General features: G+C 37.0%; 1 protein-coding gene across 11 annotated transcripts in view; it reads right to left on the bottom strand.

The window, feature by feature from the left end:
* Nucleotides 1-12,914, bottom strand: part of PTPRM (protein tyrosine phosphatase receptor type M) — a 480,584-nt gene that overhangs the window by 218,275 nt on the left and 249,395 nt on the right. For all 11 annotated transcript variants that reach the window (XM_035316805.1, XM_035316797.1, XM_035316798.1 and 8 more), the window contains exons 8-9: nucleotides 5,223-5,531; nucleotides 1,813-1,922 (exon numbers count right to left, since the gene is read on the bottom strand). In XM_035316805.1, the coding sequence (XP_035172696.1) occupies nucleotides 1,813-1,922; nucleotides 5,223-5,531 (419 nt within the window). The remainder of the gene's footprint in view (nucleotides 1-1,812; nucleotides 1,923-5,222; nucleotides 5,532-12,914) is intronic.

The following is a 12,914-nucleotide window of genomic DNA, read 5'->3' as shown; positions in this document are numbered from 1 at the left end:
CAACCAAGGCTCAGATGACTCTTTGCCTAAGCTCTGGCTTGCTGTTAGGCAGAGGCAGGAGCTAGGCACCCTACTTGTCAAGCCAGGGGGATACGGAGCTGTGCTGGATGCATCGTCTTGATCAGCCAAAGAGGGGCTTACTGAGATAACATGGGTAGTCTAAACAAACCAATAAAACACAGCTACCTAAACCTCTTCCAGCTTGTCTGGATCTTACCCTGTGAGTCAGTTCAGTTACCTAAAATATACCTTAAGTATACTTTTTTATTTCACCTGGATACTCCACATTTCCAATAGGTAAAATGTCCTTGTGATTCATTGTGGCTCATTTGGCCATGAGTTTGCCAGCCATATTTATAAAAACTTAGTGGTACACTTTAAGCTTTTAAGCAAAAGACAAGGAAGAAAAAGCATTGACAAACAAGTCTTCAGCAACTAGGAATCTGCTCATATTCAGCCACCTGACTGGACTGAGCTGGCATCTTCAGAACTAGAAACAGTTTGGTTGCATCAGACTGTTAGTAGACTAACACTTATGACTTTCAGACTTTCACTTAAAAATTAACGAAGCCAGGTTTATGCTTTAAATGATTGCTTTGCTTTCTTCACCTCTTCTTTGAGAAGTAGTAGATAAATAGCTGAAGGAGATAACAGTATTTTATTTTAATTTAATTTAATTTAATTCTCAGTATTATTTTCACTGTTGGAATGCTACATTCTTTTGATGTTCAAGGACTTGCTGAATACCTTAGAAAGTTTGGCCAAGCTATTTTTTCCACTTCAATATCCCTGTGCAACTCCTATTATGGCTGATGAAGTTACACAGACATATTTAAGAATGAGCTGCATGTATACACTGCATGTACTTCTCAGCACTGTAAAGACCAGCACACATGCTTATAAGCAGAAAGATGATTTGACACTGTTTCTATGTACATTAAGCCTAACATCAATAAAAACATTAACATATTAACTAAAACACCCTGATCCTTCAAGATAGGCAGCTGTTGAACTAGCTGGAAAGTAGTTAGCCTTATCAAAAATCAATACATACTTTTTTCATAACATTTTATATTCTCACAATGAAAGAGTTTTCAAAACAGTATCAATAGGTTAGCATTCAATTTAACTTTTCTCTTACACCATACCTCATATAGGTGTCTTTTTTTTTTTTTTTTTTTTTTTTTAACAAAGCATTCCAATACCAATTTTGTAGTAAGGTCAGGTAAGAGGCTTAACAGTGATTACTGTCTGACAGCTTAATCTGTGCAGTCTTTTGTCAATTTTTCTAAAAGGCATTCAGGCAGAGGTTCCATATGAGGAAAAGCAGTGATTTTTAGACATCTAACAACATATAATTTTGTTGAATTTGCATTAAAAAATGCTGTATTTAAAAAAATATATATTTATGCCTGCTTGTTTCTATTACAATAGGCTTCCTGTGATGAGTCTCACCTAAATGTGATGTCGTCTGTCACCACTGTTATGTCTCCTCTTTTTTTTAAAACAACCAGTAAGATCTGTCTTTCAGTCTTTTAAATATTTGTTCCAGACTACTAGACAGAATGCTATATCGCATCATTCTAAATTTAGCAGTTTTCTTAAAGCTGATAACCCAGAACATTTTGGGGACTTTCAGTAATTTACTCCTATATTACACAGCTGATTTTATTACTTTGTAAGTGCTACTAAATTCAAAAAGAGTATTTATAGAAATTAGGAAAAATATATTTTTTCAATTTCTTATTAATTATGCACTTCTAAAAGCCAATACAATACATGAAAGTGAAAATATGACAAAATGCTTGATACCTCATACAAAGTAATCACACCATATGTTTGCGCTGGCTCTCTCCACTGAAGAAAAATCTTCTCTTCGAAGGTACTCCCTTGAATGGATTCAAGTGGTACAGCACTTGGGACTAATGTATAAAAAAAGAATAAATGCTGTTTTGAGAAAAGTTTCAGAGGGATACACTGTGTAGTATTTATGCAGTCAAGGCATAAAAGCGGTCCATCCATCATGTCTCAATCCATTGTTGAGGTATAGTTCATATTCCATGGAATTTGTTAAACAGATCATATATACATATATATATATATGTAAATATAACCTCCTCTTCTCCATTTCTACTTCTGTTACCCACTATTCATCACTACTTCTGCTACCCACTATTACTTCCCCAAGACTGAAGCAAAGACCAGGGTAGCTTAGCAATGAGAATGATTTCTTTTACAAGATAGTGCCATTAAGGAAACTTGTGTCACCTTCAGTATAAAAAGGAACTAGTAAGGCTTGCATTTTTCCAGTAAAACAATAATGATGAAAGAAAAGGACAATCAACTTTTTATAAGGAATTAGATGATGTCTCAAGGATAAATTCTTGTAAATAAAATCTACTTGTAATACCTACTTACCAGTAGTGTTACTATTGTATACTGAAAGATATTAAACAGTCACGTCTGAAAATGGACAGACATTGAAGTAACAAGGTATTATTTTATCTTACTGAACTAGAATGGCTAGATTGGAAAGATGAGTCACACTTTGCAATGGTGATGCTCACTGACTGTAGGCCTGATGCCCTACAACAGGGTGAGCATACAGTAATGATGATAGAGCCAAACTGAAAACCTGGTATTATTCATCTTTCATAAAGAGTCTTAATTTATGAGAATGAACTCTGAACACTCAGGGACATCAGAAGTTTCTGATAAAGATGTGCCAACAGGGATACCTGCTTTTTTCCTTTTGTTTTACAACAATCACTTTATCCTAGTGCCAATGTCAGCACAGTTTTCAGACAAGGAGATGTGTAACTAGCATGTAGACATGTATCTGCAATTTTATTTTTGTAACAGCACATGAAATGTAACATAAAAATAAAATCTTGAATAATGCATACAGGACTGTTAAGAAGCATAAGGTATTAATGGGTTAGCACGTACATGAAGTGCATGTGAAATCTAGTCAGAAACTAGTTGCTGCAACAGCTCAAGTAATTTCTCAGACCCCTTTATGAGATTTACCCATATAGCTAAAGAATAGGAAGACCTATAAGCAAGACACATGGTGAGTCCTTCCTGTTACTAGGTCTGGTGGAGCACAATTCTCCTCCTACTCCTCTATGCTGCCGTCTGGAAGTTGAAATGGTTTGAGACTTCATAAGCACATCTCTGTATTGCTCTGCAGAGTCTATTGGAGGAAATCCACTGCCAAGGGAAAGCTCCAAGGACACAGTGTTAGCTTCTGAATTTGCTTACCAGCCCTAACTGGGTCAGTAGAACCATGCCTTTAGAGCAACCTTAGGTCTAGGCACTAAGCCTAGACTTTCCATGTAGGAACATGCAAACTCATTTGGAAGCATAGGGTTAATGATGTAAGTGCAAAAGGAAAGGAATTTAATGCAGTGCCGATAAGTTAGAAAGATAGCAAAACACTGCGATAACTTTCTAAAATTATCTGAATGCCACAAACTCCAAGCAGTAATGCCATGAGGGAGATCAAATAGTGGAAGAGGTTGCCTAGATGTGGGCTATTCATCCCTGGAGATACTCAGAACTCAACTGGATATGGCCCTTGTAACCTACATGACCATGTGATTTGAAAAATTATAATGATCTTACGGGTCACTTCCCGTTGTTGTGCTATACCCAGATTTATGTGCCTTACAGAAAATGTACAGTATACAAAAAAAGCTCTTTTTTTTTTTTTTAGCACTTGCAAAAATATCACAGTAAAGGAATCATATATTTTCAGGCTTGGTATTTCAAAATTGATTCATATTATGGAAAGGATATTAAAATACTGTCCCAGGTATTCATATATATGAATACGTTCAATTTACAAATATGGAACTTGGAATACTGTAAAGTTCCAGAGGGCCAGGAATAAGCAAATACTACGTAAAATTTTAAAGAAAATACATAAATGGTCCAGATATCAGTAAGGTTTTTAACTTTGTCATTCTACAAATGAACTGAATCAAAACTAGAGGATGACAGCAAAATTAATTCCAATTAAACAATTTTTATGTTAGCTATGCTTGGTCGAATCTGTTGCATTAGCAACTATACATTCATAAATTGTTTAATTTATTCCCTCATATATTTTGATTAGAAATTAGTAATACACAAAACCATTACAGCATATATTAAATGATTTAATAGGTTTAAATGACAGTCTTCAAGTATTTATTATAAGGGGAACTCATCACTGCTGAAGTTTTTTCTAGAAATCTTTCCAGAATGTTTTCAGTAAGTTTACCATTGATATGGAAGAAAATACAAAGCCACTCCTGTTCAGACTGCAGATGATAAAAATGGGAGGAGAAAGGATCCATAAAATGATCTGTTATATAAAGCAGTCCCAAACACTTGAGAAGGTTTTTTTGAACAATTGAAGGTACCTAAAAGCATGGTCAAAAAGCCTAAGGCACACTTCTAAAGGGCACCAAGGGGCTATACATTAGTGCCAAATGTTCTGAAAAGGTGGTACTGATTCCTGACACATGCCCAATTCAATGAGGAAGTCCCATTTTGGTATTGTAGCTAAAAACGCTGCAGTAAATTGCCTGTGTGGATAGATCCAATAATATCACACAGGATTCAGAAGGATACTATCATCTTTCATGCAGCATTACTGAGATACAGTAGCCAATTCTGCTGTGCATACTTAAAAAAAAAAAAAAAAGAGCCAATTTATGTTACTGCTCATAAGAAAATTATAAAGAGACCTGAAAACATCATTTTAGCTTAAAATTACCAAAGGGTATGGAGTATCTACATATTTGAATGTATGCATACAAAAGACATTGTCTGGATAAGCAACTAACAGCATTCAGTGGGTGGATAGCCAAAGCTAGAGAAATTGAAATTGCAACTCAGGAACGAGTTTAATGTTGAGCATATCACTCAAGGGAATATCTTACATGAGGATACTGTGACCATCACCTGGAATTCTTCAAACTGAAAATGGAATTTTAAGAGGCAGAACATAGTTCAGGAAGAGGTTATGAGTTTGCTGAAGAAATGATCATATATATTATTGTTTATGTAAAAGATAATTATAATACTTAATGGTCCCTTTACTGCCTTAAAATTGCTGAAGTTGGTGAATTTTTTTTTTACAGATGGTGAAAGCAGAACTCGCAGGAAAACATGCTGAATGTCATGTAGGACACACGTACAGTGTATATGCATATGCAAAGAAAGAAACTCACCATCTTCATCAGTTTGTACTACAAGTTCTTGGCTTTCTTTTCGTCCTTCAGGATTCATGAGTACTAATTTGATGCTGACATTTGTGTATGGTGATAGATTAGTAATTGTGTGCTGCGGATGTGAACTTTCTGTATCCCAGCTTACTTCTTCTCTCACTTGCTCTTGTCCTCCAGCCTGGTAGCGGTAATGGACTGTGAGGTTGTATCGATGGCAACGTGTGACGTTATATCCAAACGGTTCCCAGCAAATGGTGATTTGCCTAGATTTGATCTCCACTACTTCTAGTTTCCGTGGCCCACGCATCGGATCTGAAAAATTAGCAACAGAACTCTGGTATGATTATTGATGCATATTATAACAGTAAAAGCAATAAGAAGTTACACAGTTCTATAAATACAACACGTAAATAGAAGCAGAAATTCACCGCTTTATCTCTCACAGTGAAAATGACAATAAAAGTGTAAGTCTAATGAAAAATCAGAAAAAAAAACAACACTGAGGAAAAGAGAGAAAGTGTCTACGGTAAAAAATTAAGAGGAAACAAAAAACCTGAAACTTTTTAATGCTTTTTAAACTCAAACTGCAGTTTAAATGATGCCTTTTTTTTTTTTTTTTTTTTTTTTACCTGTTGCTTGAAAAAAAAATGTGCGATTTTGTTTACAAATTGATGTGTAAAAACTTTTAGAGCAAAACCCTTCATTTTGCTCAGAGCAAAAGAAGTATCTAAAAATAAAAGGTAATTTTAGGGAAAACTTGCAAAATATATGCTGATTTTCTCCCAGAACTGCTTATACAAAGAAAAGTGTCAGGTGGTTCTTCAGCTATTTCTTACTCATTTGTTTTTAAGCCAGACTGAATGCAATTACTCAATCTCAATTTGGACAGGACATTAAGTTAATATTCCAATTCCTTTAAAATAGCCCATAGGGTTCTTCTCCCATAAATATATATATATATATATATTTTTTAACAACATCTACACCAGTGTAAATACCCCCGTTCATTGTAGTGGGTTAATAGAGAATCAAAAGAAACCGGCAGAAGACATGTCAGCTGGTATCTTACTGCACCTGAACTTTCCCAGAGATCTCCTAGTTGACAGCCAGACATAAATCCCATCTAACAAAATCTTACCCAGGAACGTACGGCTATCTATAAACATGAAGTTTTTCAATAATTTCATTATCCAATGATTGTTGAGGAAGTTAAAGTTTCTCCATTCCTACTGGTCTCAGCAACTGAGTTACAAAACTGACCCCAAATTTTCACCATATTACAGCACAACCACTGAGTTGGCACACACCTCACATTTTCAAAACACTGTTATTAGTAGAGCTATTATACATATTTAGCAATAATGCCTTTTTTTTTTTTTTAATATTGGAGCCCTCAACAAGATTAAAGACAACGTCTGGTTTTATCCACTGCTTCACTAGTTAAATGCTTAGAAGACTTTTAATGAGCTAGAAGCCTCTTATAGGTAAACAAATTAGTATGCATCTTCCCTCTTTTATGTTTATTAATCAACATGTCTTCACTTGGAATGTTCTAAACAATTTATACAGGATTTCATCTTTTTCCTTTTAATAAAATCCCTGCATGCTTAAAATATTTGTTCAAAGATGTTATTCATCTCAGCTCCTTGAAGAAAAGGTGTTAAGAAATTGCTTGTTCTCTGTACATCTACAAAGCAGGGTATTTTTTTCCCTTTCAAATCCTTTTTTTTTTTTTTTAAATTAATTGCCACTACCCAAATGTGTTGATCACCAGTGCAGAATATTTCCCAATTGGTGACAAAACGGCAAAGCAAAACAAACTCAGTAATAGATCTAATCCTAGTCTCCTTTCTGGTGACAAGACTGGTAAAAATTTCCTCAAAAAGGATGAATTGGTACAGAGCCATTTACTTTCTTCCAAACTCAGATACCCCAGCAAAGAAACCTGACGTTTGGGGTATTTTCTATTGCTACAACAGTTAAGATTAAGGAAAGGCAAACCTACAAGACTGGCAAACGCTGAGAGTTTCATGTATTTCTTAAGCATTTAGTTCTGTGTAATTGAGACATAAATCTCGTGAAAAGGGAATGTTCCTTTTTTGGATTCATATCAGCTTTTCTTTATTCAGGTGAGACTATGAATAGCAAAGGGCATCTGATTGGTATTGTGGAACTGTCTTGCTAGCTGGATGGGCTAAATAGGACTAGAGAATCAACAAAATTAAGGTGACCCTGACACACAACATTAAGCAGTGGAACAAAGATCATAGCTGCAAGAATGTGGATCAGCCAGCCTGTTTAGTTTCATAGTAGGCACATCAGAAAATTCACAGGAGAACTGAGAAATCTTTTTTATTAGAGAGATAAAACTAATTCATAGCATTTTAAAGCTGAAATCAAGTGGCTATACAAAATAAAAAAAAAAAAAAAAAGGATCAGATCAAAACCTATCCCAGATTTCTGCCCAGGAGGAAGATATTCTTATGTCCCGTTATCTTAGTAAAAAGTACAAGTTAGCCCTCTAGTTAAATCTTGAAGTCATTGCTATGAGAATGACATATACTTTCTTCCTACAATAAAAGAGACAAGGGAATAAGAGATTGGACTGGAAAAGCTGGAAACTATACAGCTTTCGTTGGTATTCACAGGATAAAGTTTATCAGACAAGTCAAATACCCCGGATGCTTTGGTTCCTGACTTGATTCTGTAATCTAGAATACCAGATAGCTTCACAGTTTGTGTCCATTCTTTCCACCATTCATTCAGAGGTGATGCAACTGAGAGGGCATCCCTCTGTGGGACAAGCATGGTGTGAACCAGTCAATGCCAGCACTTAAATGGAAAGGAGAAAGGGAGAGGTAGGATAAAAGGAACTGGGACAGAGCACAGGAAAACTTTTAAGGAAAAATAAAGCTAGATCTCATATGCACCAGGTGGGATAACTGCTGGATTACATCAGATTCCCACTGAGAAACTGAGGTTGAACATTCCAAAGAGGTCTGTCCATGAAGCAGCCTCTGAAGATGCTGGGCTGCACTCACTCAACTATTCACCCACTTGGTTTCTTTGATCCCACTTTTACAGTCTCAGAATGGACCTAGTTAGTGCAATAGAATATGCTTCATTATTTCCTTAATCAAATAAACTTGAATTTCTGAACTACCACTACTTCATTTGTGTTATTTTTCTTTCCAATGCTGCACTTATTTGATTTCTCAGACATGCCTTCATTACAGACCTGAGGATACCAGCCCTGACCCGCTCTATGTAGTTGAGTTCTCAGTCAGAACAGTGCTTGTATTCTCCAAGCACGCAACACTTTTTGGTAACAATCGGCTAAGCTGTATCATAAGGAGGAACAAGATGAAGGGATAAATGCTTACTTCAACCAGAAAAAGAAGCTAAGTTAACAATGGATTTTTTGGATTAAAAACGTAGCCATGAAAAACACCAGTTCCTGTAAAAGGATGGGAAGAGGGAGCCCACCTGCAGAGGGGTTATACAGCCAGACTTCTCCCCTCACTCTGCCTTTCTCTAGATGAACAGATGCTCTGTTTTTCCTCAGTATCCCAGCTATTTTCTTCTGCCTCACTGCTGCAAATCATGAGGCAAATTGGGGAAATAAGGCCTACCAGTTCATAAAAGATGAGGCTGTCCTCCCAGAGGAGAGCACTGCCTGTCATGCCTGAAGCCTCGCCAGGTACTTCTTACTAAATCCCCTGACGGTGCCTGCAGCCTTTTTCATACTGCTCTCCTTCTGCCAGCTTCAGCAGGTAGCAGGCAGTGAAGTCTGACAGTTGCAGCTCTGACCTGAGGGACCAGCAAGCCCAGTTCTAGCCCCTGGCACTTCAGCATCCCATTTAATCGGTGATCTTGGCTCCTTCTCTGCTCTGCTCTGTTTTCCTCAGAATATGGAGCAGAGACTGACAGATAGGATCAATTTCCATTGCAGCTTCAATTCACAGCTCATTTCTCTGGAACTTCACACTTTACCTCTTACTACAAGTACAACGCTTTTTCAGAAACTCAATTTCAGAATCACAGAGAGACACTTAGGTGTATTTTTAGCATCCTGCCATTGATCATCAAAACTTGGGTTTAGAATAAAAACTCCAAGTGGGAGTTTTGTCTTTTCACCACAGACTTTCACCGCAGACCCAGTGAAAGGAGCCGAGGCAGGAGTGGTGTGGGTGGGGAATTTCTGCTGCTCTGTAACACTCCAGTAGCAGCAGAGGTCTGACCTGTGTTGGGTACCATTCAGAAGATGAACCATTGTGTTCAGATGGCTCCATCTGAACCACATCCAGATGGCCACCTGAACTATAGGAATGAAGACTTTATTTCCTGTCCAGGCAAATTATTAATGTGGTTTTGTTCTGTAGTAACTCTCATGATTTAAATTCCAGACTGGTCTCTATTATCCTTCCACCAAAGTAAAGGATGAACAGAATCAGAAAATACAAACATTTACAATGAAAACAGAATCATCAGAGATTTAAGAAGTTATCTATTGCAGCACTTTCAAACCAAATTTAAATAATGGTAATTGAATATACAGATATGACATCCAGGATCTCCGGGCTTTGTCACAGATTTCCTTAACATCTTTTCATGTCAATTCCTTCTGAGATAAATGGGAGTTCATAATAGGCTAGTATCAATGTCGCATACAATTTCTTTAATGTAAAGCAAAGAGCTTGCACACTGCAGTGATGGAGACCATAAGCATGCTTTAGACTTGATTCTGCCTGCTGACTCAGGACTACATCTGATTCAGCAGACAATTTGAGACAATTGCTTTGTTCCAAACAAGAATACTTATGCTTTAATTCAAACACATGCTTTAAGAGTTCACCAGCCCTGGTAAAAGTGATCAAGCTGTCAGAGCACTTTACTGAATCAGAAGTACCTTCCTGAGAAAAACAAGAGAAAAGCTGAAAGTTCACTTCTCCCTGCAGAGAAACTAAAACATTAAACACTTGAACATTTTTTAACTATGGAGATCACAACTCTTGCTTTATATGTATTTATGCACTCCGCATTTCATCCATGTTTCTCCTTACTTGGTATAACTCCACCTGCAGAGGTTATAAAGTTAGACTTCTCTACTTATGCTACAGTGTTCCAGCTAAGCAGGTATGATGCCGCTCCTTAGTAGTCTCAGTATTATGTTATGTCTCAGGGGCACAGACCACAAGGTAATAAAATACCTTTTCATCTATAGAAGAACTGTGTTACAACCCAGATGCTATCAAAGTAACAACACTTGCCTATTTTTTAGAAAACTATTCTCGATATTTGTGTATCTATAGTCAACAGCAAACAAGGAAGGAGGTAAAATGCTTTAATTGTTTGGATTATTTGATTATATCCCATCTGTATCAGGCTGCAAACAGTGTGAGGTTGCTTTCAAACTTGGTTGGACAGTTTTGTGAAAGATCACATTCAATGTGATGGACTGATTTCTATTAGCATAATTATTTTTTCTACAAGTTCTTCAGTAACAGACTGAAATTCAAAAAGCCTCATCTTGCTCAAGATACCATGATTGACCAAATCTGGTAACAGATCAGGGTTTTTCAGCTTCCAATATACCAAAAACTGCAGAGTGCAGAGAGGAAAGAATCAGTCTGCCAGAGTTCGAGTGGTGTAATTTCACAGATTTTAATATATATATGTATATATATTTAACAAAAACATTAGCAAAATCAAAATCCTAATATGATGTTGCTGATGTTATTACCCTGCTGAGTCCAGTTATTTTAAAGTGTAACCAAAGACTGTGCTACCAGTATGCACACAGCTATTGAGGATCCAGAAACAACCCTCCAAGAAGGGCACGTTGGTGGTTGGTCAGTTTACTTATTTAAGGACATGACATTTGTGCCAGCAAGCAACAAATATTAAAAGAAGCAAATGCAAATTATTTATTCAAATGAAAATTATTTATTCAAATGCAAATTTGTAAAAATCTTGAAATGTTAGTTTCATCTGACAATCTCTACTTCCTTTCATGGAGCAGTCACAGAAATTAATAGCAGTGGTTACTAAGATTGTTCAGGTAAAAGGAACTGACTGCACAAGATACCCAGCATCTCCTGGAAAGATTTCAAGTTACAGTATTTAAAATTCCTACCAATCTTTCACTGTTACTTGCTAATAGCATTTCCAAAAGAGCATGCTCCTCCTTTTGCAAAAATACATGACTCCCACGGAAAAGCAGCTCTTCCATCGGTCTTCTTAAAGTACTCCCTGACATTTTAAAAACTGTTGGGATGCAAGCCCTGCAGAGCTTCAGAGCTAATGAGAGAAAGAGCTATGAGACAGCAAAACTGAACTGAGAGTCACCTGCAATCCAAAGGAGGGAATAAACAGTTACACGCATATATAAGAGTAATGGTTGAATACTGAACTATGCCTGCTTTTCTCTGAGCAACTTCTGGAACCAATGTCTTCTTTTTAATATCATCCTGTGGTGAATTTCTTCCACAGTCTAAATGCCAGTGAAGGAAGACAAACCCAACAGCAGATGTCCCATATAGCTATCAGGAAGACGTTCACCTTGAGCAGTGGCCTGCAGGGATCCCTTCCACACCCTTCCAAGTTACTCCAGACACTATCACTGAGGGGCAGGAATAAGCTTCCTGCATACATTTTCCCCAGCACCTTTATGATCTTGATCAGCATCCACAGTGTCCCAATGGTGAGGAAGTATCAACAGGACAAGACTTTAATAAAAAACACATCTCAGGACAACCCCATCCCAGAGAGCTTTCTGCCTTAGCTGTAAACCAATTCCTAGGATCTGGGAATTGACGGTCCCACACCGCATGTTCCTGTACTCAGCCTTCCTTCTCCTGCTAGAGATGCCAGCAGTCTACTGAGCAAAACAGAAAAGCTAGCATCTCCCAAACCACGCTGTTGTCAGGAAGAATGCAGGAGCTGGACACCAACACAGTTCTTCAGTGTGGATGGAGCAAGATGTGAGAACCTGCTTCCACTAATGCTTTTTGTTTTACATATAAAAATATTCCTCAGAACTATTGTGCAGCTAAACCTTACACATTTGTATGATATCGAAATGTTACTTCCCCTATTTTATATAGAAATAAACTGAAGCTTGAAGTAAATGAATTGTCTGCTGGAGGTTACGAAGTGCCAACAAAAGCAGTGGAATCCTAATTCTCAGTCTCATTTCTAACCCACTAAAACACAGTAGTACTCAATTTTTCTGTGCTTTGTGGCCAGAACTCGTTAGTTCCAAAATGTGGGAGCTCAGAAAATGCTAAAATATATACTCATAGCTGACAGCAGTAAAATGAGCAGGCAGAATTCTTAAAATGAGCCAACTTGAATTCTCACCCATTTCTCCTCAAATTAAAATGTGAGATACAGTAGAGGTCTCCATTTTTCAGGAAGGATCAGAAGTACTAATATCAGCTTATCACCAGAAGAAATCTTTTTGTGATATTTCTAGCTGAAACAAGCTAAAAATATACAAATACTTGGCACAGAACCAAGATGTTTAGCTAATTTCAGAAGATTCATTGAAAGCACATTCTGATAAGCACCCAAGACATCAGCTCACCATTTACAAAAAATCAATATAGCTGTTGCTTAAAACCAGATGAGGCATTGGATTTAAGCTTTTAGTAATGTGTTATCACAAGAGCTGGATACAGAAACACAGATGAG

This window comes from Oxyura jamaicensis, chromosome 2, assembly GCF_011077185.1.
Source record: "Oxyura jamaicensis isolate SHBP4307 breed ruddy duck chromosome 2, BPBGC_Ojam_1.0, whole genome shotgun sequence".
NCBI classification, from domain to species: Eukaryota; Metazoa; Chordata; class Aves; order Anseriformes; family Anatidae; genus Oxyura; species Oxyura jamaicensis.
The sequence above is the reverse complement of the archived record's forward strand: the minus strand, read 5'-3'. Positions and strand labels throughout refer to the sequence as shown.